The 26,231-nt window shown below is 35.3% G+C and overlaps 1 protein-coding gene across 1 annotated transcript; it reads left to right on the top strand.

The window, feature by feature from the left end:
• The first annotated feature begins 17,241 nt into the window (after positions 1-17,241).
• Csnka2ip (casein kinase 2 subunit alpha' interacting protein) lies at positions 17,242-19,451 on the top strand. Its single transcript, XM_051191665.1, has one exon. It carries the CDS (start codon positions 17,261-17,263, stop codon positions 19,424-19,426), a length of 2,166 nt encoding a protein of 721 aa, XP_051047622.1. The 5' UTR covers positions 17,242-17,260; the 3' UTR covers positions 19,427-19,451.
• The last annotated feature ends 6,780 nt before the right edge of the window (positions 19,452-26,231 follow it).

The raw sequence follows: 26,231 nt of genomic DNA, 5'->3' as shown, positions 1-26,231 counted from the left end.
CCTGTGGATATTTCAAGGATCTAAGAGTCCTTAGTGTTACTTATCTGTCTGTCCTTCCTCTCTGCAGGTAAATTTCCTACTCCTACTTAGTTTCCGCCATTTTCCTCTGTATATAGTGCATTTTGATCAGATTCATTCTTCATTACTTTCTCGTTTACATCTCCCTTGTTGAACTCTTTCTTCAAGAAAGACTTTTTGAAATAAATTTTAATACATGTGACATGTGGGGAGGGAGGGAGAGAGAGAAAGAGGTAGAGAGGAAGAGAAAGTAGGAAATCATATTTACTAAAAACCTTTAGAGTCTTACCCAAATTAGCAAGATGGAATGCATTACATTTAAACCTCATAAACACTTTATGCAATATGCAGTACCAAATGCCAAAATATTTTGTGAATTTTAAGTGGTAACACATTTGAAGGAATGAAAGGTCATCCCGTACTGGCTAAAATGCTGGATTAAATGAAATTATAAAATGATGATTATTAAGGGAGATTTCCAAATAAAGGGGTCGAGTGACATACTACCAAGAGAACTCTAGAAGTTTGACAAGAGGATATAAATTGAAATCTCTTCCCCTTTAGAAACATATTTTTTGATCCCCCAAATCACTTCTGGCCACATTTCACAGTCTAACTGATGGTTGAATTCAATCAAGCCAACAGGATGCTTTTTCATTAAGCATAATCCTTTCCTGAAATTTAAACAAATTCTAAATTTCATTATAAAAATGTGAAAGTGTATAAATTTGAAAAGAAAATAAACATAACATAGCTTCATAATTAAAATAATCAAAACAACATTGAGCCTTTGGAAGCTCTATCTCTATGTATGCATTTCTTTTAAATGCTCCTTGATTATCTGGAGAGGGGGAGACCCTTCATCTGGTCTTGATAGCACATTGGTGAGTAGGGGGGTTAGCTTGCTTGGTAGTCACCTACTGCAGTTCAACAACAACAAAGCCCCAAGAAAGCTGAATGCAGGCTATTCACACTATTGTTCAACTGGGAATCTCAACTATCTTCATACAAAGGTCAGTGTGTAAAAATTCACAGCAAACCGTTTTGATTGTGAACAGAATTTTAAGTAAGAAACTGTGAAGTACATTACCTTCCAGTCAAATTCTTGGTTCTAGGACTAGAAAAATTTCGCTGTCTTAAGATTAAATGTGCTGGTTTTTTTTTTTTTTTTTTTAAATCTGTGTGATTCGGTAACTGTGAAAGACAATGAATGCTCTTTTATTATCAGGCCAAAATGATGCTTTTTTTAAGTTTTTAAGTCCATGTCAAGTTAATTTCTCACACTTATTTGCTTTGTTGTAAACTAAAATAATTCTAATGAAATGAGAGTTGGGGACCAGTTTTTTTTCTTCCTTCCTCTTTAGTATTCTCAGTCTGCTTTGAGGTGTCCAGAATTATCTCATTAGAGGACCATTAACAGAGAACAAAGTATATTCCACTAATGGTCCTACTCAATTAGTGACATGTGTCTCAGAATTCACTGCATACTGTCCTCAGTTAAATGTAAATTACAATGTTTTCTTTTTACTTGGAGCTAAACAGACATTAGAAAATTGTCCAATACCCAAATGATCTTAGGCAAGAAAAGGAATCTCAATAACATTATTATTATAAAGATATAAGTACCTTACATCTCATTTCATTTTTTACATGTTATTATCAGAAAGAAATTGCAATCTGGCATTTTTTTTAGAGTCACAATCATTTCTTAATGCTGGAAATTCTAAAGTAATGTTTAATCATTGCTATCAAACATTTATTACTGGTTGAACTTATCCTAGTATTGAAAATGTCTCTTTCAATTAAGATTCTGAGTTGTATACTGTCTCCATGCACTGTTTAAATATTTAATACCTGTTTTGCCATTTCTTCTGCAATGGTTCTTCTCTTCTTCCAGCTCCTTACATCCTCTTTGTTATCATCTCCACCCCTCACAGTCTTTCTCCTTCTCTGTCTCTTTTTTCTTTCCTTCCTTCTTCCTTCTTCCTTCTTCCTCCCTCCCTCTCTTCCTTCCTTCTTCCTATCTCTCCCTTCTTCCTTCCCCTCTCACACCCTTCTTCACCCTCTCTCTTTTTTTTTCTTCTCCCCTCCCTTCATCTTCCTCCATTTCTTTCTCATGAGAAAGAGTTTGTGGCCCTGATCACGATATACATCTGAGACTATTTTTGAATACACAATCCTCCTGCTTCTGCCTTCCAAATACAGGGATTACAGGCATGTTCCACCATAGCAGGCCCATTTTATTAACACCAAATTCAGTGACACCTAACATTTACTTAAATACTCTAAAATTTTATTTATCCTTATGGACACTGAATTCCACATTAATTATTCCTAAATTTATTTCAACAAAGGATCCAGAAATCAATTTGAATGACTGTGATTAACTGTATAGGTCATATAATCATGTTGAAACTGGAACTGAACATTAGAGGCTTTTTATGGCTCTCAAGTTTGTGATAGGTGTAAAACTGAGCTGTAGAAAATATACAACTGTTTTGTGAATCCCTTACACTTATTAATCTGTGACCACATCCTTTGCACTTGGCATTTTGAAATCAGGGATAATGTGAATGAAGGAAAAAAAAAAAAAAAAAAGAACAAACCTTTCTACAAAATGAAATTTATGAAAGTAGAATTTGCATTTCAAAGTAAGTTCCTCTTTAAATTAGCTGGAAAAGCATTGAGTAACAACAAAAATGGAGAAGTTGGGATCACAGTGTATATAATGGATTAATAGAGATACTAGATAAACTCTTCAGGCATTACAAAAGAGGTGTGTGGGGAGAACTCTGGAAGAGTCCAATGGGAACTTTCTGTTTCCATGTATGTGTGCCGTTGCCTCAAGGAAAGGATGTGTGGCTATGGGAAGGATGAAGTGCATGAGATGTAACTCTTTTGGAAGAATCACTTTTCTGGGTACTAGAAATAATCATTTCTTTAGTACGTTTTACCTTAAGTACCATTAATGTTTACCCTATTTGTATGTGAAGAAACTAACTCTATCTTTCGTTTTTTTTCCCTTACAAATCACTCCATAGGGTGTCTGTTTACCCAATTCTATACTTATCCTAAAATCTAGAAGCTTCCCACCTTTCTCGAGTCATCTACAAATTATCTCAGCATCTTTCTATATCATTTTTACAGGGTCGTCTTGTTACTTCATCACATATGTCAGGAAATAGCCTGGCCAGATGCACATAGAAAATATTACACTGTTTGAGCACCATTATTTGAATTTCAAAGACAAGGAAATGATCCTTAATTGTAGATTCAACTGTTCATTGCAGGTGCAAAAAAGGAACTTTGGCTGCCACGCTTAATAACCCATGCCAAGAGTTCAAAGGTGACTCAAAAAGAGAGTATAATTTAATAAATGGCAGGATTTATCTTTCTGTTGCCTAGAGAAGTTCATGAGTTTTTCAAAGGAAGAAACATTACATTATGATAACAAAAGGAGATTCTGTTAGCTAACCGCTAGACACCAGAGAGGTGTAAAGGTAGTTTCTTTTTAAAGATATATCTGATTAATCTTTAGCTCTTGCCAAGAAAACAATTAAAGTTTGTTATTCTTCAAGGTCTGGATTTAGAAGCCAAGTGTGTTTGAAATGTGCCTGCCCCACATTTCTCTTCAGACAATGTAGCTTCTGCAGAGAGCAAGAAAGAGAGTCAGAGATGTTTTATTGCCGTTGGAAGAAAAATAAAGAAATGGGATTTAAACAGAACATGCTTCTTGGTTTCCTATCCTAGCTGATATTGAGGTTATTTCTTCTTTTGGTTGTTATACCAGGTCTCCCCCCCCCCCAAGAAGCAATTAATTTGTATTGTATATTTCTATGATTAAATGCATGCTGGCTTAAATTCTTGAATATAGAGTTGTTTTCTTATAAGATTCTTCAATTTCAATGGCCTCATAATTGATCTAATATTTATACACATTTTTGAAAAAATACATGAAGTAAAAGATTTTTTTTGTACTTTTATTTTATTCCATCGCTAACATGAACGGAAGTTCCTAGAGAAATAAAGGTGCTCCTGTATTATGAATTCTAAGAGGCATATTAATTGGGACTACCTGTACAGAGTTGGAACATTGCAAATCCAGAGTAAGAAATTTCTTGAGCTAACTTTGCCTTCCTCTGTGTCTCACCTGATATGAGTTTAACCTTCAGGTAAACACTTTGGAATCTTTTGACTTTCCAGAACGCTCTCTAAGAATGTAACCAGATGATGCCCCAAGCCTATCACATTATCCTTACTTTGTTGTATTCTGCCTGCCTGATGTCTGCCAGTGTATTTGGAAAATACCTTAATTTACAAATTTATTTGAGACTCTAAAATCATGTAGCCATTTCCATATTGGAACATGTATGTCATCCAGAGCAATTTATATTCATGTCTTGAGCCATAGCTATTTATATTGGGCTATGTACAAAGCAATTCATTATTCTCTTTGAGGTGAGAGCTGTGTTTTGTGTCCACAGTAAAACAAAATATCTTAGACTTTAATAGCAAAGGATCATTTTGAAAACAGAAGCCAGGATAAGTAATGCTTGTTTGTTTATTTTTGTCTGGAGACAGCATTTCACTTTGTAGCCTAGACTAGCCTTAAACTTGCCATGTAGTTAAGACAGACCTTAAACTCATAATATTCCAGCCTCTGCCTACAGAGGTTCAGAAATATAGGCATGGGCTACAGGGCTCAGATAAGAAAACTTACTTTAAATAATGTTCTGAGAGACTGAAATGATATAATTCTTGAGAAAAACAAGTTAGTTTTAGTTAAGGTCAATATCAGATTTGGAAAGCCAAAGTCTACATATCTTGTGTTAATTTTTCATACTATAATTCCATTCTTTATAAGTATGTGAGCACATGTGAGCTATTGTATAACAAGTATATACATATATAAAACAATCATAAAGTCTTTTCAATTTTGGTTTGATTTCTGAACTACTTATTGACAAGTCTTTCACTTTAATTTTTTATGTTTGTGATAATTGAATATGAGGCTTGACATGTGTGAAACAAGAACTCTTGCACTGAATTACATCCTGACTCAAATATTCACAAGTTTCAGTTTCTTCTTATAAATATACAGCTATGAAAAACTACCCTGGGTTCCCAGGAACAGAATCCTCAGTCAGTTAATAAGGCATTATGAAGGAGATATTTTTGTAATTTGAGTTTCTGCTCTATACAGAGACATGGGTGATTAGTTTATGCCAATAATTGTTGAAATGGAGCTGAGGAAATGGCTCAGCAGGAAGGAACACTGCTCCTGCAGAGGACCCGGGTTTGAGTCTCACCACACACATCAGGCAGCTTGCAACCATGTATAACCATATTTCATGGGAGCCTATGTCCTCTTCTAGTCTCCAAGGGCACCTGCACTCACGTATTTTCATGGGCACTTGTACACGTGAGCACATGTGCCCACAAGCACACAATTAAAATTAAACAAATCTTTAAAAACAAGTTATTGATCTTACGTATATCATTAAACGTTTTGCCAAGAATTCTGTTTATTTTATTTTATTTTTTATTATTTATTAATTTTTGTTACTTTACATATTGGTCATAGTTCCCTCTCCATCCCTCCCTCTCACTCTTACACCCTCCCATGCCCTCCGACCACCCTCCCATCCTTCTGTGTTTTTACAGTTCCTTCAATAAAACACATTAAATGAAATAGGTATGCTTTTATTTATTTCACAGGTAGAGTCAGCCTTAAATAATTTGCCCAAGTATAAAGTGTAAAGTAATCAGACCTGGTCTTAGTTTTGATTCATTGACTTTCTAATACTATATCAGAGACACAAACATCTTAGCACTGTTGTCTATTTCCCTGTTTGACCATAGTTGCTTATGAGTTTGTTATGGTTCCTAAAATAAAGAAGCCAGATACAATCAATTGTCACATATTACAACGACTTAAAACATGTTTGCTTGAGATTTGCATACAGTATAACCCAACCTCATAGTTTACACTAATTTCTTTGGTAACTGACCCTTTGGTTGGGTCTTAAAATGGAAAGAAGATTTGTGTGTTTTAAGAAAATGCTAAGGTAGGAATCCCATAGGACAGATACTTCTGGCTTAAGGAATTTGAGAAAATAGTACATAAGTGTGATTTTTCAAGTTCAATAATTTTAATTCTTTTCCTTTTACCCTTTCTTACATATATTACATACTCTGGCTAGGTATGCATTTGAAGATATGTTAGTCTGCATGGGGGGGGTGGTTTATAAACATACTGTTTATATTAAGTGTTTTGTATTTGGCATCGCTGTTCTATGTAGCATCTGTGTTTTACCTCAAATACTTAAAATTGCTGACATAGCAACTTGATAGACCCAGAAGTGTGGGAATGTACAGAAACAATGATCTTGAATGTGGAGTAGAAGACAGTTTTAGAATGGAGTTAAGAAAATGGAGTACAAATTGAGAGAAGAAATGCAGAGATCTGGGTGGAAGAGAAAGGTCAGGAAGATGAGGGGAGGACTTTGGAAGGTATGTGGGACATGACTAAAAACAGATGCTGGCATCAGGCAGGGAGAGGGGAGATGATGGTTCTGAAAGGTATTTATCCTTCAGTACAGAGAAGCAGAAATCAAGCAGTCCTCTGTGTCCAGAGAGAAAGACCAAGGGTAGGAAAAAGCCCTTTTATCCTGAACTGCAGAGAAAAAGCCTGAAGTCAAATCCTGTGAATGTGGACTGCAGGCCAGGCCAGGGTTCCTCATGAAACAACAAGGAGGTTCATGTCAATGGAAGGCGCAACCAGAGGTCACCAAAAAGAACGAGCTCACAATGTGATGAAGGCTGAATGAGTACTGAATGTTATTTGGTATTGCATCATAGCTCATCACCTAGTTTTTCTGGCAGTAGGAATATGTGAAATATAGGACAGAAAAACGTAAAAGGCATGTTGGGTGATATGAATTTATATTTATAATATTTGTGATATCAGGAATCTATTTTGACTTTTGTCCTCCTCCTTATTAGTATTACTATTATTATTATTTTACTTTTAATATAATGCTAAGGGAGAATGCTTAGCAAATCCATTTTTGAAGCATCAATGGGCAGTATTTCCAGTAGGAAATATTGTAAGGCTGTCTCATAGATCTTTCAATTTTTATATTTCAAAATAGAAATTATTAGCTGGACATTCTGATGTATGACAGGAAGGAATGAAAGCTAGCTGGGAGCCTGAAGCAGGGTTATTCTGAGAGCCCAAGAGTTTCAGAGTATTTTGGGCAATATAGTAAGACTGTGCCTCTAACACTAATCCATATTGTTACTAATACAAATAAGTAAATAAATTTGAAAATAACTAAAATTGGATCTAATTCCAGTAATAATTAATTAGATTTTTCCTAGAATAGTTTGTACAAATATAAGACTAAAAAACTACTGAGATAAAATAAAAATATTTTAAATCATGAATCAAGGATACAAAAGAATTATTCTTTTAAATGGCAAACCTTGTAAAATGTTTGAAACTATTAAAAATTTTGTGAAAGGATTTAATACATGTTGATTTTAGGTATTGATGCCTTTCATTCTGATCAGCAAATGTTATATAATACTTAAACTACAAAAACAAAGCAAAACAAAAAGATGCAGAAAATGAAGATGTTACCTGACATGATGATATTTTGGTTTGTTGTCATAACAAGAAAATGGCATCCTACATTTGCAAAAGCAAACTAATATTGTTGGTTTGGTCAAATATGATATTTTAAAAGATGATATTTCATATTTAGAAGGTTAACATTTGGTCATTGTCAAATACACTGCTGTGGAAATGCTATGTATATGCATTAGCTAGTTTAATGCATTTGGAAGAAAATCTGCATTACTGAAATCTAATCATTTTAGATTCAGACAGCTGGGGGTGTTCTGTTAAGTGGAAAACATGAATCAAATAAAATGAAGGCAATGTGTAACCTACCAAATTATCTTTTGCAGGCTCCCTTCGTGATTTTGTATAAGCAAAGTATCTTGGATTAGACATGCGGTGTAATCAACAGTCTACAAATGTGCCATGGTTTTCCAAGGCTCTGCTATTTATTTGCACAGCTGCTTTTTAGAGAACTGTGTCTCATGTAATGTTGAAAGTATTGTCACTACTCATTTATACCTAGGGACCATTGCTATGAAGAAAGTTCTTAATAAAGTCACTGTTTCTATTCAGCAGACATTGTGACTAGGTTAACAAGGAAAGGATAGTGTTCTAGTTTTTGTTGTGTTTATCAACTTGACACAAGGTAGAGTTATCTGAGAAGAGGGAACAATTGAGAAAATACCTCTATAAAATCAGCCTGTAAGCCAGTTCATGGATCAGTTTTTTAACTAGTGATTGATGTGGAAGTGCCCAGACCATGGTGGGTGGTGCCAGCCCTGGGCAGGCAGTCATAGGGTATACAAAAAAGTCAGATTGAGCAAGCCAGGAGAACCAGGCCAGTATGTACTCCTCCATGGCTTCTGTTCCAGTTCTTGACTCCAGGTTCCTACCCTGCTTGAGTTCTTGACCTTATGTTGTTTGGAGATGCTTTATGCCTTCTCATGTTACTTATGGCCCTGGTATTTATTTACAGCAATAGAAACCTAACAACAAAATATCTATGCAAATTTTTACTTAGAAAATGTAGTGTGTTATATCCCAGAACAAAATATGCTTTAATCATTTGTTAGAAACATATCATAATGCAATCAAATCACAATATCTTCAATCTTCAACTCAAGGGCTTTTTTTTGAACACAAAACAATATTGAAAAGGCAAATTGTTACGAAGGTAGTGAACAAAATTACATGACTGATTGTAAGCAATGCATTATGAATAAACTGCATTGAAGACAATTATTATACATTACTAACATGTTGCATTAGTAAGGCATCAATACTGGGCCCTACCTAGGGAGCTTGTGGTTTAACTTTCAATATTTGATTAAAATTTACAACAATTATCTGTTGAAGTGTGGGTTAATAAAAATGGATAGGAATTAACAGCAAAGATATATAGCTAAATAAAATGGCCTATATTCAATGTATAAATATTAAAATGAGATAATTTGTGAAAGGCAGAGATTGAATATTTAAAATATTCTTTAACTATGAGTCATAATCTCATATTCTTGCAACTGAATATTAATATCATAAAATCTTATCAATACTAAGATGTTATATTTACTCTTTCCTACCAGCTGCCTGGGTCCAGCTGCCGATTTAGCCCCCAAATAACACATATGGAGATACTATATTACTTATAAAACTGTTGGCTAATGACTAGGGCTTTTTATTGGCTAGCTCTGTCTTAATTAATAGCCCATTTCTATAAATCTAAGTATTTCCACATGGTCTTATCTTACTTGAGAAAAGATCTGGACCTCTTACTCCATTGCAGTCTACATTGTATCTCTCTGTGTTTGTACTTCCAAGAATCCTCCTCATCTCCTACACCCATCTATTTTGCTTCTCTATTGGCCAATAGTGCTTTATTCATCAACTTATAAGAGAAACATATTTACAGAATGACATTTCCCATCAGTAAGATTTAGTTTATATCATGTGTATGCATGTTTTTGTTTGTTTGTTTGTTTTTTGTGGGCACTAGTGCAGGTGTGTGTGTGTGTGTGTGTGTGTGTGTGTGTGTGTGTGTGTGTGTAGTACATAATCTTTATTGCTGAGCAGTCTTTCCAGCCCAGAAAAATACTTCTAAAAGTGCAAAATCAAACATGTAGGGAATCAAGTTATTCTAGCAGAACCTCTATTACCTCCTGTGATGTCATGGGAATCATGGTTCTGTGTGCATGACATCATATCACAGTGGTGTGAGGGGAAAACACCAATTCACTCATAAAGTCAAGAATATTGGAATATCATCTATCCTCTCTTCCATCCTGCTTCCAATTTGTTCGGGAGCTCTTGTCCCTTTTCCCTCTCCGGGGGACTATGCATATCTTTGTTTCCTAGCTTCTCTGGAGGTATGGATTGTAGGCTGGTAATACTTTCCTCTATGTCTAACATCAATATATATATGACTGAGGTTAATCTTAAATGTCAACTTGAACTATTTGGGATATGGGCCTCTGGATATGCCTGTGTGGGATTATTTTTATTCAATTTTATTTGTTAATTAATGTGGGAAGACCCACTTACTGTGAGTGGTCAAGATCCCTAACTTGAGATCCTGAACTCTACAAAAAAAGCTGAATAGAATCTTTTATTGTTTTGTGTTTCTTGACTAAGGGTGCAATGTGACACCAGCTACCCCAAACTCGTGGATCCTGATGCTGTGAATTTTCTGACACATCTGACTACAACTCTGAACTGTGAGGCAAAATAAATCCTTTCTTCCTTATATTGCTTTTGTCAGAGTCAAATAACACAGCAGCCAGAGATGTAACTAAACAGAAACTTGGTATAAGGAGGGGGACCATTTCTGTGATAAAACTAACCCATTCTTAGTCTAGTGGAACAATTTAACAGGCTGGTCTGTTTAGAAAAGGAAATGTCAAGTAAAGGAGAACATCCAGGTTGAGGTTGTGCAAACAGCTGTAACAGTTAAACAAATCAACAACACTAAAGAGAAACCTCCTATACCTCATTGGAACAATAGGCTTTTATCCTTAAAAGAAGACATTGTCCATGTTATCCAGAAATCCCATATTATTCAGACCAAATTTACTTGAAAGCCTATTGAAGGGGTGCCCTGTTCATAAAGGCAACTGCCAAAGAACATACATGCTTTCCCAGGGTTAGCACACTAAACTGATACAGCTGTGGGATAGCAGGGGTTGGTCACATCTTGAGCTGGCCAAATAACTAGGCAAAATCGTCAATATACTAAAGGTATCTACAATAAATCTATAGCCAACATTATAATAACAAAGAAAACCTTAGAACATTTCCTCTAAAATCTGTAATAAGAAAAAAAGTAATCATTCTACTACTTTTGTTGTAATATTCAGAGTCTTCATAAAGACACAAAGAAGAAAGAAAAGGAATATTCACACCAATAAGTCAAATTATCCATATCTTCAGAAAGCATGGCTCTAATTTTAAAATACCATCAAGAATCTACTAAGAAACTCTTAAGACTAATAAACACTTTTAGTAAATTAGCAAGCAATAAAATTAGCATGCAAAATTTTAGAGAGTTTTCTCCGTGCCTATTATTTGCCAAGAATGAAACCCACAAAAGTCTTGGCTTTTGTGAATGTTTGTTATTTACATATACGTATAAGATGCAACTAATCTTTGTATATTTATTCTGTATGCTGCAAATTCATATTCCACTGATTTTTAGGAGGGTCGTCAGGGTTTTCATTAAGTGAACTGATGCCATCTATCAAAACAAAGATGTAACTGTTGGGACAACAATACTGACAGAATTTCACAGAAGTTTGTAAATTTTTTAGTTAATGTCAACTTACTAGTCTAGTAGCTAATCTAGGATGTCATAGCACACTTATTTAATCTCTATGCTTAAATCTATAAAATATATGACAATTTCTGTCCTTTTTTTGCCCACACCCTGATGTTAATTCACTTAATATACATTATAAAAATTTGTTGAATTATGACTTCCTTTGTGGTTTCTCATTTAAAAAGTATATTCATAGAGTATTAGAAATTGTCATTATGTTTACTTTTTAAGCATATATCTTATTTTTAAAATAAAAGTGTAATTATATTCCATTTATTCTCATTCCCTCCAGGTATGCTCCTATTTCCTCTCAAATCCATGGCATCTTGTTCTTTCTTATCATTACATGTATATATAGATCCATAGATAAATAAATACAGCCAACTGAATTTGTTTAGTGTTGCATGTACGTAAACAATCTTGTAGCTGACCACTTGGAACTGGAAAACCAAGTTTTCATGAAGATAATGAATTCTCCCTCTCTTAGTATTTATTAGTTGTCTCAAGTTCTTTGTCTAGGAGTAGAGCCCTGTGAGACTTCCTCCTCCCACATCAACATGTATGTAGGTATTGTCATTGCTGTTGTCAGGCAGCTATATTGTTGAAGGTTCATGGATGCAACTTTCCTGTTATTTCCAGGAGATACAATTTCACAGAAGACGTCCTCATTTCTGGCTATTACAATCTCTCCATATGCTCTGCTACGGTGTTCCTTGAAATTTAGGTGAAAGATTTGTGTTATAGATAAGCCTGTTTGCCTCAGAACCCCACAATCAGTTACTATTTGTGGTGGTTTTGGAATGGTCTCCATCTGTAGCAATGTGAAGCGGTTCCTAGAATTACTATGCTGTACTCCCAAGACATGATGACTAAAGCCTCTGATACTCAGTGGCAAGAGGACTTTGAGACTGGCCCCTGTGTGTGGTCCTGTCTTTGGTGACTGTTGAGTTCCTGACTGTTCACCATTCCTGAGCTCACACATGCTCACCTGTTATTGCTATACCCTGGAAGCTCTCACAGATGTTCTGGACCTCCACCAGTGCCGTCCTCTTGACCTGCCAAAGAGTTGAAAACTTTCATGGCAGATATGGGTTGCGCTTGCCAAGTTCCTGAAGCCTTCTAACCACACCTGAAGAACATTCCCCATTAGCACCCTAAGAGTTTTCTATCTGACCAACTGTTCCCTGCTTGGTTATAAGACTGCTTAATTTTTGTATTAGGAATGGTATTATTAGTAATATTTGTGTGAATAAACCAAACATATTAGAAAGACAAAACTTTTGTGACTATCCTAATGCCAAGCATCTCAAAATTCACTGGCTGTACCCTATGTAGAAATCATGCCTGAACTGGAAACGTAGCCAACTACCCAGGGCTCATGAAATCATGGATCTTGGAGAAGAACCTACAGCTAGTCCATTACTAAGCCTGCTTAACCCTTATCTACATTCTTAATGTTTTCCTTTATATCCACATGTAAGTGTAGTTCTGAACCTTTTCAAGGTAACTTCTCTTTGCAACAGATAGAGACCATCACAACCAATCAGAGTGCAGAGTGGAGCCCAGTCCCAATAGATGCACCTAAGGCTCAGGGATCCTTGTAAAAGCCTAGATGGAAAGATTGTAAAAGCCAGAGGAATACAAAGTTTGCTGTGAGATTATGTGCCCTAGAAATGTCAGAAATTACATCCCAACAACATGGCTGCCTAAATATGTCTGAATAGTGATGACACCAATACACAGGCCTACATGGAAGGTAGAAAGCACATAAAGGCTTAACCATAGGCAGAGCAATAGGCAAATAAGGGCTTCTAAAAGTGGGAGAGAGAGCCTTCCCTAGGGAAGAACACACCAAATGTTCAGTCCTGGAAACATAAAACATATAAGTACAATTAATATTAACACACAAATGCATGCGTGCACGCACACACACACACACACACACACACACACACACACACACACACACACACACACGAAAGAGGTTATAAATTTGGAAGAAAGTAGAAAAGAGGAGTTTAGGGCAGGGTTTGGAGGAAAGAAAAGGGAAATGATACAATTAGTTGAAAAGACAAAACAAAGAAACATTAAAAATGTTAAGGTAGGCTGGAGCAATAGTTCAGTGATTAAAAGCACTAGTGGCTCATATTCAAATCCCAGCATCACATAACAGCTCACAACTTCAAAACCCCAGTTCCAGGAAATCCAAGGCCATGCGCATGGTACACATACAAGCGAAACACACATTAAAAAATTCTACTTGTGAATATTGTATTATTTTCCTTTAATATATACCTTTGTCATCCTTAAATATATGAATTATACACATTTTTTCATAGAACAAAATGAGAACTTTTCTACATTTCCTTACTCTGAGGATCTTTAATATTATAATTATTTGTGGGACATTTGAATTTGAATAATCTCAAGAATAAAAGCATTAGATCACAGGGAACATTTGACCTAATGATATTATATTGGTGTTCATTTTCTGCAGTAATTTAGCCTTTTCCAGAGGTAGTTTGCTACCTGTAATACTTCTATGCTCATTGCAAGACATGCTGAGTAATTCTTTAAGTAGAACTATGTATATCTGTTATTTTCTATGGGTTTTTGCCTTAGATTCTTGTTTTGAATTTCTTTATTCTTGTGTTGATAGGTTAGCAGGATTTCTACCTTTCATTCTTCCCCTCTTTTTATCCATTTTTTTTTTTTTTTTTGTAATGTGAGTTGTGGGGGATGGGGTGTAGGATTCATTGCATCTGTGAGCCAGATCTTGGTTTGTTCTTTAATGTTTCACCTTTCAGTGCAATTCTGTTTCAGATGTGTCTTTTCTAATTAGCCTCAAGTCATCAACTTTAACACTTTTTATTTTAGTGAAGGGATCTACAAGAATGTACATAGCATAAGTGTTAGGGCTCAATTATCACCCGGTGAACTCATTTTTCCCATCAAAATCAGGTCCAGAGGCAGAAGATAACCACCTTCCAGACATGCCTTGGTGCTCTCTCCTAATCTTTACCTCACGAAGCACACTCATTTCAGCAATGTAGTTAGGGTTGCTAACTTTTGTGGTTTCAAACATATCTAGGGGTTATATGCGATTCTTTTACTTAATATTCTCCATTTGAGAATTATGTTTGCAGTTGCATTAAGGCTATATTTTCTGTTAATTTTCATTGTTTGATAGTCTTTGAATGAATATACATTATTTATCTATTGTTATCGATCAGCACTTGTATGCATTGCTCAATGCACATATGTCTGCTGTAATGTTCTTTGTAATGGTAATTTTCTCTTTAATAATGAAACTAATTTAATTAATGGGTCTAACTAGGGATTGTCTCAAACAGACTGTCAATTTACACCCCTAGAGCAGTACACGAGCCTTCTATTTAATATACATTCTATGCAGGTATTGAGTTCTTTGGTTTTCATTTTGTTTATCACATTTTGGTGATGTTTATTGATGTATCACTAAAATTGTTTAAATGGGCAATTGATTGGCTTCTAAGGAGTCTGAACTTTTATTTTCACATAGGAGCAGAGCATTTAAATATCCTCAGTTGTGAAGTGGCTGTGTTTTTCTTATCTTTCTTATTTCACAATTTGTCTTTTCTTATTTTCTTCATAATATTCAGAGGCCATCTGTATGACCCAGTTGTTTGTCTTATGTATGCCTTTCTGTGGCTTTGCTTTCCAAACTTGATTTCTAAAGTTAAGGGAAAGTGGAAGTTTATTAATTAAAAATTCTAAAGGGTATTATTATGCAGGAAGATGACGTGCAAGTCACAGATGAGAACATAGAGTGCTAGACATTAACCATTAGATGCTTATGATGCACTCAGTATCTCATAGGGTGCACATTTTCTTTTCTCTTTAAGATGCTCCGTGACAAATCACCCCACACCAGAAATTAGAGAAAGTCCATATTCACTACTCCTTTGCAGACACACTGAAAGCTTGCAAAACACATGAGTAAGCATCAGGGGTGTCTTCCAGAAAGAGTTTGCTCTTTTATGTTTGGTGGAGAAAAAACAGACAAATGGTTTATAGAAGTAACTATAATCACACATTACTCTGATGCGTGAGATGTTCCTATAGAAAAACTGAAAAGATGAGACTGGAAAAATAAGAAATGAAATAGTCAAAATCAATAAATCTTGGTACTTAAATAGCTTTAGGAAATGAAATTATCCTCTATCACTATAAAGATTCTAAAATATGTGTCTAAATAGAAGACATGGGAAAATAAATTTGTCTAGAATAATTATAGCAAATGGGTTATACTTTTTTGGTGTTTAAATTATCACTGATACTTTTAGATGGAGAAGTTTGATGCTTAGATGGAAGCACACTTTTCAAATAGAAGAGAGACCCATGACCAGATTTTCTAAAACCCAGTGTTAGGAAGATTGATATGTAATCAATAAATACTGTTGGTACTAATGACACTTAAAAGGGGATCCACTAGGATACTTATAAGATATGCTTGCGGGAGGGTGAGAATAAGTCTATGAAATAAAAAGTCTTTGTAAATAATGCAGTTGCCACTGTGTTATTTGAATAAGTTGATATATGTGAGGAAAAACTTTTCACCATATATTAGGTTGGTAATGGTAGGGGGATGGAGGGGAAGAAAAGCAGTAACACATCATATCTTAATAGGCATTTCCTTAAGTAACATCACCTGAGTCAGGGAAGAAATAGAAGGGACAGAAGGAACTAATGGTAATGGAATGAATTTTTGAAAGCTCAAAATGACACACCTCCTCCAATAAGACCACATGTCCTAATCCTACCCAAACATTTCTACCAACTGGGGGACAAACATTCAAATTTATGAGCCTTTGAGGGCCATTTCCATTTAAGTAGCCACAGTGATGTAGCTTAAAAATGTGTTGTGTGTGAGATTCAACTAAAGAATTATGTGAGAACCTAGGAAGAAATATGAGAGTCGGGCAGAAAGAATACATTTCAAAAAGGCAGTAGTTTCTGAAGGGCACAGCATATGCTTATAATGCTGCAGTGGTGACAAACATAAATGAGACTGAATGCAAGAAACCTTCATTTAGATGTTTAGATTTTTAGATGTAGGTCAAGATGTGACAACAATGAGAACTGATTCAAAATTGGAAGCCAACATTTTCAAACTTGTATTTCACCTTTCTTTAAGATGATATTGTCTGGCATAAGAAACTTTTAATCTGTTTCTGAAGGAATGCAATAATTGATAAAGTAGAAGTAATTAATTCTTACTTTTAGCTTTTGAGCCCTTACATCCTAGGGATTGCCACAAATTTATGTTTATTACTTTAGTCTTTAGCTCAGTAAATTGAAAATGTCTATTTTATAGGTGTGTAATGGGTTTAGATACATTAATTCAAAAGATAGGTGACGTGGTTGGGGTATACGTTCTGGGTTTTATCTTATAAACTCTGTGTGCTAGTCAATTCAGTTTGAGAAAATTATATCATGTAAGGACCTCTTCTAAACTCTTTACTATTTTGTTAACAGGAATTTTACCTTAAAGATACACAGAGAGGAAAAAAAACCAAAAGCTCTTGGAAATTAAATGGAAGACAGAGGATAATCTTAAGTGGTGACATCCCCTCCCCAATTTCATTTACTGTTTAATTGTGATACATTCTACAAATTTACCACTAACTCAAACATAACAAGATAGAAATTAGAACTACTAGGGCTTTTTTAAGTGCCCATTGTCCATGGATTCTTGCTCTAAAGACTGTTAGTAAGACATTTCTTTAAACAAATATCTTCTCAAAATATCTCTGCTATAGCACAAGATGGTGCCACTGGCATATCATGATCAACACTTTATGCATTTAGAGAACCCTCAGAAACAAACTACAAACAACTCACCTACATACCAATACACAAGTGATATACTAAGCCAATTCAACAGACAACCTGTAGCCAAAGAACAATCTCAAAATACAGCCATAGTACCTTCACCAAGCTTTAACAAAAAGACCCATAGCTTCTCGACATTGCCATCTCCGAACTCTAACAGGATTCAAGGTTCCTATAACAGGTCTATGAAATCATCATCATTACACTCCAAATGTCCAGCAACATCTTCAAAAGACCCCTACTTGAAAAGTTCATTTAATCCTTCTTGGAAATGCTTGGACTCATCTTTGTCTCACCACAATCCTCAGAAAACATCTTTATCTGGCTTTACCAATACTTCATCTTTGGAACCTAGCCCAATAGCTCTGAGATCAAGATTACCCATCCCTAAGACTCAGACATCATCAAGTATAGACCTTTGCTGGAAATCACCTTTATTGGAGTCTACTCAAAGAGTCTCAACACCATCTTCATCTTCCCTTCAACATCAAGAAACAACTTCCCTCAATGTCATCTGGACTTCACCTACTTTGGAATTGAGTCAAAGTGAACCTAACTCAACTTTGTGTAAATCTAAATCACAGAAGGACTCCTCATTGGACTCCCTTTTGTCATCTTTGACCTCACCACCACTCAACCGCAATCTTCAAAGAAATCACTCTCTTCCAGCTTCATCTTCTCCGGAGACCAATAGAATGGCTCAGAATTCACCATTGCCTGACAGTAAACCTGCGAAAATTCCTGTATCAAACTCTAATAACAATGTTTTGAATTTGCCATCATCCCAAGTAAAATCAAGGAAATCACCTTTATTATCACATTCTGTTCATCCATCTCAAAGTTTACCAGTGTGCCAGCCAAAGCCTAAAACAGTGCTCAGAAGTGATCATAGCACCCGGGTCCTTGGCTCACCTGTTTGTCACTCCAAGGTCCATACCACTACTTCACCCAAGGACAAACCCAAAGCTGGTCAACTATCCTCAGTTCATCCTAAACCAAATATCTCAGGCCAAAGAGTGTCAAGTCCCAAGCCATGCATCAAGAACAAACATACTTCAATTCTAAGTTCCAAACTCCAGAGTAAAGGAAGCTGTGAACAAATTGTGAAGCCAGACTTGGAGAATGAAACCCCATGGTCTTTAGATTATAGTCATCCCTGCATTATTAAAGGCGGAACTATTCCTGTTGATATTGTAAATAAAATCGTCAATTCTATCTCCAAGTCTACAATCCAGAAGGACCTCTCTAGGCAAATTCTCTTTCGAAGAATGAGGGGAAGGCCAAATCCTCGTCCTGGTCCCCGCCTTTCATCAACGTATACTGTTTGTTTAGAATGTGCTTCCTGCATAAAATCTCAGTGTAACCACCTTACAGGAAAGAAAGATCCTCGATGCGCAACACTCTTTGTCATACCAACACCTGAGAGCAGCTCTGATGGAAAAATAGACGTGAAAATAGTTCTTATCCTTTCTCTACCAGAGTCTCCTTCCTCATCTTGTTACCAACTTCCCATTAAAGATAATCAACCTGATGATAATCTAGAAGTCCTAGATGATAATCTGGAAGAATTAGAGAAGATAACACAATTTTTCCCTGCATCTGAATCTGATTTTGTTCAGGGGCTCAAGACAGACAAAAAGTGGTTGGCTGTATCCTCTGAGGACAAAGATATAAGCCAACAGCCCCAGGCAATAGATTGGCTGCTTTATGTTAAAAACAGTAATAGCATTCAGCCCCAAACCCCGGCTCCAGCCCCTTCATCATCATCATCATCTTCTGGTTCTTCATTTTCCTCTTCTTCCTCCTCTTCCTCTACTGGCTTTTCCTCTCCAAACCCTGCTTGCAAAGACCCTACTCCACCTCCACTCTCAGGTTATGTCCTTGCCAATGTAAAAAGTCACCACCGTTTACCTCCAGGGGTCTCCTGGCTTCAGTTCATAAGGAGTACAGGTTCTGAAACCACCAAAACAAGACAATCGGCACCACCCAAACCCAAGCCTATGAGGTCTCGCAACACGAAATCCATAAAAAAGGGGAAAAGGGGACCAAACACACTGCTCAGATATTTCCAAACAAAGTTCCAAAATGAGAAATCCTGATTAAATCAACTTTCTGTCTCTTTGAGAGCAATGTCTTTCTCTAGTTCTTTGCCACTGATGCCTGTTTTCCTACCATGCTTATGTATATTCATATTAAAACCTAAGTATGACTCTATTTTAGCTCCTTTTAGGAGAGGTATTATTTTTAAAATTTATTTGTTAGTTGGAGGATAAACTGGCATCTCCTAAAATGTGGAATACCGAATCCTACATTTTTACTACAACAACTGTATAAATGCTAATAATACATTTATCAGGAACACAGTAAAGCAGTCCAGACTGAGAAGGCCTTTAAACAGATAAAAATGGGTATAGGCAGCTATAGAAAAAGATAGTTTAAAAATAATAATGTCTTTAAAGAAAGAAAGTGAGTGTGTATGCCATGTAGGGATGGGAAATACACAGGACATCTGGATCTGCATGGTGCTTTGTTGACTTAATTTTTAAAATGCTAATGTATGAAAAACATTACTTGCTGAGAGATGTTGGATTATGGAAAGGACTGCTGAAGTAAACAATACTTTAGAGATAGATGTCTTGGTTTCAAATTGGAAGTCAAGAAATGTGTTGAATAGTGGGAGAGGTTATGCCTTTCTTTCTACAGCAAACAGAAATTATGGATTCCTTCAAAGTGATTAGAGATTAGATTTGACCAGGGTAGACCTCCTGAAAGACTTGGTTACTGATGTGAAAGAAAAAAAAAAGTAAGAAAAACTAGAAGATATGACATATAAGCTCATCCCTTGACATTGGAACAACTCTGATACTGGATGAGACATGATAAATCTTGTTGACTACAGATTCCTCATGGTTTATTATTACATGTTAAACTTTCACATGGCAAGAATAGAAATTTATATTACATTCTGTTTATAAAGTCCAAATGGACTTATAAAGTTAGCTGATGCCTTTTACCTGCTCAAACCTAGAGCAGAAAAATCATCTTTAGCTGATCTGTGCATACCACAATTCCACACTTGTGTTAATGTAGATATGTACAAACTTTAAAAGTTTGTGGGTTTTCAGAAAAAAAAAAAAAACAACAACAATTCAGGTGACCCAGCCTCTCAGAATGCCTCTCTTGCAGTTTCTTCAAAAATTCTATATCTAGAATAACTTCAAAATGGTTAGCAAGATGGCCCAGCCTCACAGACTACTAGCCAGTAGTTGAGATAAGTCTTGCATTTTCTCATTACACAGAGATTGGACAACAAGTAATACAGCTAGCTCTCTCAGGACTTAACCATTATCTCACTTTTCTCAGGGTTCCTTAAAGAGGCCATTGCCTTTAGACATCAAGAAATAATTTTAAGACTACAACATCCACATTCCCAAGAGGTGGGGTGGGTGGTTTTTGGTCATTCCATGGGTTGTGAATGTTTGTCGTCGTTTAGGGTGGTTAGTTGCAAGTTGTTACTCATCATAGTAAAGGAGGAAACTATGCAAGGAAGGTTGAATTCAAGGATCTCTTTATGAAAAGAAAAAAGGGGATATGGAAAATATAGGATGAAAGGGTTGATTATTGAATCGACTTTAGACTAAAAAACAACTATCAATCTAAAATATTTTACATTGGTATGGATTTTTGTATAGTGATACAAATTTATGGTTATTTTTATTAGAACATGCTGTATATATGTTCCTATTCTTGTTTTAGGTGTTTTTGTATACTGAAATAAATTTAATGTTATTTTTGTTAGAACATATTCTATATTTGTTTCTACTCTTGTTTAAGGTATTTTTTATATGTGGATACAAATTTAAGTTTTCTAATGCTCTCTCTCTCTCTATATATATATATATATATATGTATATGTATATGTATATGTATATATATATATATATATATATATACATATACAATTTACACATGATATACATTATTGTTTGAGGTATTGTATCTATTAAAATTTTAATGTATAATAAATAATGTTAGTAGTTACTCATCTTTAATAATCAAACCTGTAGTCATGTTATGCATGATTTCAAGTTAAACTTAACTTATTTTTGTTTTAGCTAGGTAGGTAGTCTTCAAACACTGCAGAGACCTACAGAATATGACATTTGAAATGTTTTAATAACATAAGGGTTTTCATGACAGTGAGACGCAGCTGTTCCTGGCAGCACCCCAATCTACTTCTCAAATTTATTGAATCATTATCTGAACTGGGTAAGATCCAAAATTTTTATTTTATTTATTTTTTTATATGCATATATTCAATGTGCATAGTAATGTGTGTCAAAAGCAGAGTCTCATACAAGTTGTACTGGTTAGTTTCTGTTACCTTGATACAAACTAGAGTCAGCAAAAAATATGGAATCTCATTTGAGGAATTACTTTCATCAGATTTGCTTGTGAGCTTGTTTATAGGGCATTTTCTTATTAAATTTTTAAAATTTTATATGTATTAGTCCTTTTCCTGCATGTATGAACTATACTGAGTATGTCTCTGGTACCTGAAATGCCCAGAAGATGAATCTGGATGCTCTGAAACTACAATACAGATGGTTGTGAACTACCATTTGAATGCTGGGAACTGAATGGAAGTCCTCTGCAAGAGCAGCAAGTGTTCTTCACTGCTCATCTAACCCCCACAGTCATGGTGGGACATTTTATTGATTAATGATTGACATGGAAGAATCCAGCTCACTGTGCATGGTGCCATCCTTGGTCAAGGAGACCAAGCCAATATATGGGCCAACCAGAGGAAACAAGCCAGAAAGCAGTGCCTCTCTGAGGTTTCTTGTTTAAGCTTGCATTCTTGTCTCGATCTGCTTAACCAGGAAAGCAAGTCATTTTGAACATAGCTGTTCAAATTGGCAAAAATTATCACAGAAACTTTTTCTGCTATCATCTTATTCCTCTTCTGGTTAATTTTTTTTTTTTTAAGTTTTGTATAAACACATTTCTAACCAGTATCTTTGGGATGTAGTATATATACACAGTACTTTTTATAATCATTGTTTTTGTTGCTTAATTTTTTAAATGACTTTGTTCACTGTGGTCTGGTACTTTCTTTATGACTCCCAGTTTGTTGTGCATTGGCACTGGTGTTTTTTTTTTGTTGTTGTTTTTTTAATATTTCCTATCATTGTATCGGCCTTTTCTTTTTCTGAAAATCTAGAAAATTATCAGCATTTTCTTTGGCATCACTATCCTCCTTTGCCAACTTTTGTTTTTGTTTCTGTCTCCTTTTTCAGTGACTTTTCATTACTTTCAAATGTCCACATCAGCCAAATACATCTCTGAGTGCTTATACAAATGTATTCTTTCTTCTATTCTATGCTTTATGAACTATTTATGAGAGCATTTAATAATCTCATTACATACTTTTGAAATGGAACAGTTATCATGATTCACAATTATTTGATTTGACATAAAATTGAAATCCATACAAACCACTATAGTTCTAGGCATTGCCAACATAGCTTTTCCTTCCTCTGTGGAGAAATGAGATATATTTTTGGTACATTCCTTGTGCCCTGCCTAGTTCTTTCCCCTTTTCTTTTTAAGATCTGCTTTCTCTTCTTCTATCCATCTTCTCGCAACAGAAGCTTTCTGTATGTATGTAGTTAGCAGTGAATTGGCTAGGTCACACACAGTATGTAAATGACCTGGATAATAGAATGATTATTTTTTTGTTTGACATATACACTGGGTAAGAGTTATGACACAGTTTCATGGGGCTTAACCTTCAGTTATTCATTTGCTATGAATTTTTTTTTCAATTGCTGGATTGAAATATTTAAAGGGCTGGCCTGGGATTTTTGATCCATTTGTCTTAGAAAGTACTCTCCTTTGTTTTTGAACACCACTAGTACCAAGAAAAAAAATCAGGCAACTGGGACCCACTTTAATGAAGTTTCCTTCAAATGAATTATTGTCATTTTCCATGAGGAATAATGCCTATATACAGCATGCCTCTAGAGAATTATTCCTGGTTAATGATGATGATGATTATGATGATGATGATGATGATAAAACTCAAAATTTATGAATTTCTAATGCAGGGATCACTACTGAATATCCAATAAGCCATGCTACTTTCTGGGAAATATTTCTTGGTGATATTTGAAAATACTTTAAACTGTAAGGTAGTAGTTTTAAAAAACAGTCCGTGAAAGCCTGGCACATTATTCTTCCAGAATAAAGAGCACATGCAAGAACCAAGAAGGAAGGTAACAGGAGCTCCCTGGGAGGCTCAGGTTTTCTGTCTTTTGTCTTTGTCCTTGTTGACCAGTAGTTTGAAATCTTTAAGTAAACCTTAGTTCAGGCTTTTGCAGAATCAGTGCTTTGTCTGTCCATCATGAACTTGGACACTTTAGAGTACATTTTGAAAAAGATTTGCTGATAGATGAAGATTCTGAGAATGCAGAAAGGCTCAGAGAAAGTTCCAGGAAGGCTTATCCCCTTTTATTTTCCATGTGCTCTGTAGCCAGAGATGTTCAACTTTAGAGTGCTAAGTTTCATCTTCAGTGGCATTAATGGAAATAGTGGACATTAAAAGGAATTTTTTAATGCGCTGCCTTTTAATTTATAAATGGTTATAAAAATCCATTTCATTGACTTTTAAATTATTTGAGAAATTTTAGATGATTATAAAAAGGGTAGATAATTGAAGGAAAGGATGGAGAAAGCAGGTGTCTGGAGGCCCAAGACAAATCAGGAATCACACTACTTGGCCACACCCACTACCAGCTGGTGGTCTGAGCGGCTTCTTTGTCCCTCCTTTTGGGCCTCTAAGAAACTTTGTTTCTCTGATAGGTAGACTAGATCACTGGCTCCAAAATCAAAATTCAGATTTGATTTTAACTCAGTGCTACTTTTAGCTACCCCCTTTCTTAACGCTTTTCCACCCACTCCTTTTCCTTCTGTTTTAGAACAACCTATGTGGACTTTTATTTTATCAAGTAGAACAGTAGAATAGAACACAAACATATTTTATTGGCTTCTTTTCAAGAAGAATGTCCTTGAGTTTATTTTCATCTTAATTTAATATCAATCTATAATGATTGTGGTCCAACTGTCACCATACATTGTTCTCTTTCCCAGTAGTGTCAAACAATCATGTGTGTTTCCCATAAAAAATTCTGGACCTGGTTTTCACTTGAAAACTATGGGACAACTGGCCAGTGACTTTGCCTCTTTTAATCTCACTTGTACACCTGAAATGCAAGTAATAAGATATGCAGTTACCAAAATAACAGTGAAGCCTGTTCCCTTTTAAATCACACAAGATGTTGACAGTGTTCCAAAAATTTAACAGTAGCTTCATGGGTTAACTAATACACCATTCATAGTCATTGCTCTGTGCCATATGTAAACTACCATCATTTTTGCTTTATTTAAATTCATATAATGTACAAGTTTCTAAAATTACTAAGTTAAAATGTAACTATGCTCAGGTCTTTATTTGTTTACATAACATAAATTGCTCATTTTATGTAAGTTGCTTGCCTCTCAAACCCTGAAATATCTGAGAAATTATTCAGAGTCTGTACATTAAAGTCTTGCATGAAACCAAAACCAAAAATAAACAGAAAACATGAAACTGGAATGTCAACTTAGTGAATTTGGGTAGCTACCCAACATATTATAAACTAGTGGCTTACAATCAACAGGAATTTATTTCTTCTAAACCCAAGGTCAAATGATGGCAAATGCAAAAAACATCTTATTCCTGGAAGCATCTTCTCATGCTGTCCTCAAATGACAGAGGGTAGTCTATTTGCCTTAGTTCATTAGATCTGGTTTGTGCTTTAATGATAGTTGCATTTTAATGATGTAATTTAATAGCTTTTGCGTAATTTAGTATAAAAATGATCATTACTCTATACCCAACTATTGTGGGTCTATGAATTGTAGTTTTCTTATCATTGCTTCACAGTTAATACCCACATATAAGAGAATAAATATGAGTTACATTTGTCTTTCTGAGCTTGAGTTACCTCACTTAGAATGATTCTTAACTAGTTTCAACCACTTACCTGAAAATTTCATTTTCTTGAGCAGTAGATTAACATATGTCTTATGAATTAATATGTTGAAGGACATCTAGAGTGTTTCCAATTTCTGGCTATTTTGAATAAAACAGCAATGAATATGGTTGAGCAAGTGTCTCTGTGGTAGAATGAAGCATCCTTTGGGTATAGGCCCAAGAGTGCTATAGTTGGCGAGGTAGATCAATTTCCGTCTTCTGGAGGAATCACCACACTGATTTCCTTACTAACTTACAGGTTTCCACTCCCACCAGCAATGAATGAGTGCTCATCTTACTTCACATCCACAACAGCACGGGTTAGCCATTTGGATATATGTACGATGGAATTTCATAGTGATTTATATTTCCCTAATGACAAAACATGTTGACCATTTTTTAAAGAGTTTCTTAGCCATTTGACTTTCTTCAAATTGCTGTTTAGATCTGTACCCCATTTTTAAACTGAATTATTTGTTTTCTTGATAGCTAGTTTCTTGAGTTCTGTTTTTGTTGGTTTCTCCAGCCTGTTTGTTCATTACTCCTCCCTCTGCAGTTGGAGTCCAGGAGTTTGACTCAGTGTTTAGCTCTCAGATAGGTAGAATCAACATAACTGGATTTTACATTTTCTTTAACTGAAGATTCCTGTTTTTAAAATTTGTCTTCATGGACTCAAATTCTCTCTTTCATCTCTTGTGCTCTGTTGGTGAGGGTTTCATTGTGATTCTTGTTTAAATTCTTAAAATGTTTCATTTCCAGATTTCCCTCAGTTTGGGTTTTCTTCATCAATGACATTTTCAGGATTTTAACACTTTTAATTTTTCCTT

The sequence above is a fragment of the Phodopus roborovskii genome, unplaced genomic scaffold, assembly GCF_943737965.1.
Source record: "Phodopus roborovskii unplaced genomic scaffold, PHOROB, whole genome shotgun sequence".
Lineage (NCBI taxonomy): Eukaryota > Metazoa > Chordata > Mammalia > Rodentia > Cricetidae > Phodopus > Phodopus roborovskii.
The sequence above is the reverse complement of the archived record's forward strand: the minus strand, read 5'-3'. Positions and strand labels throughout refer to the sequence as shown.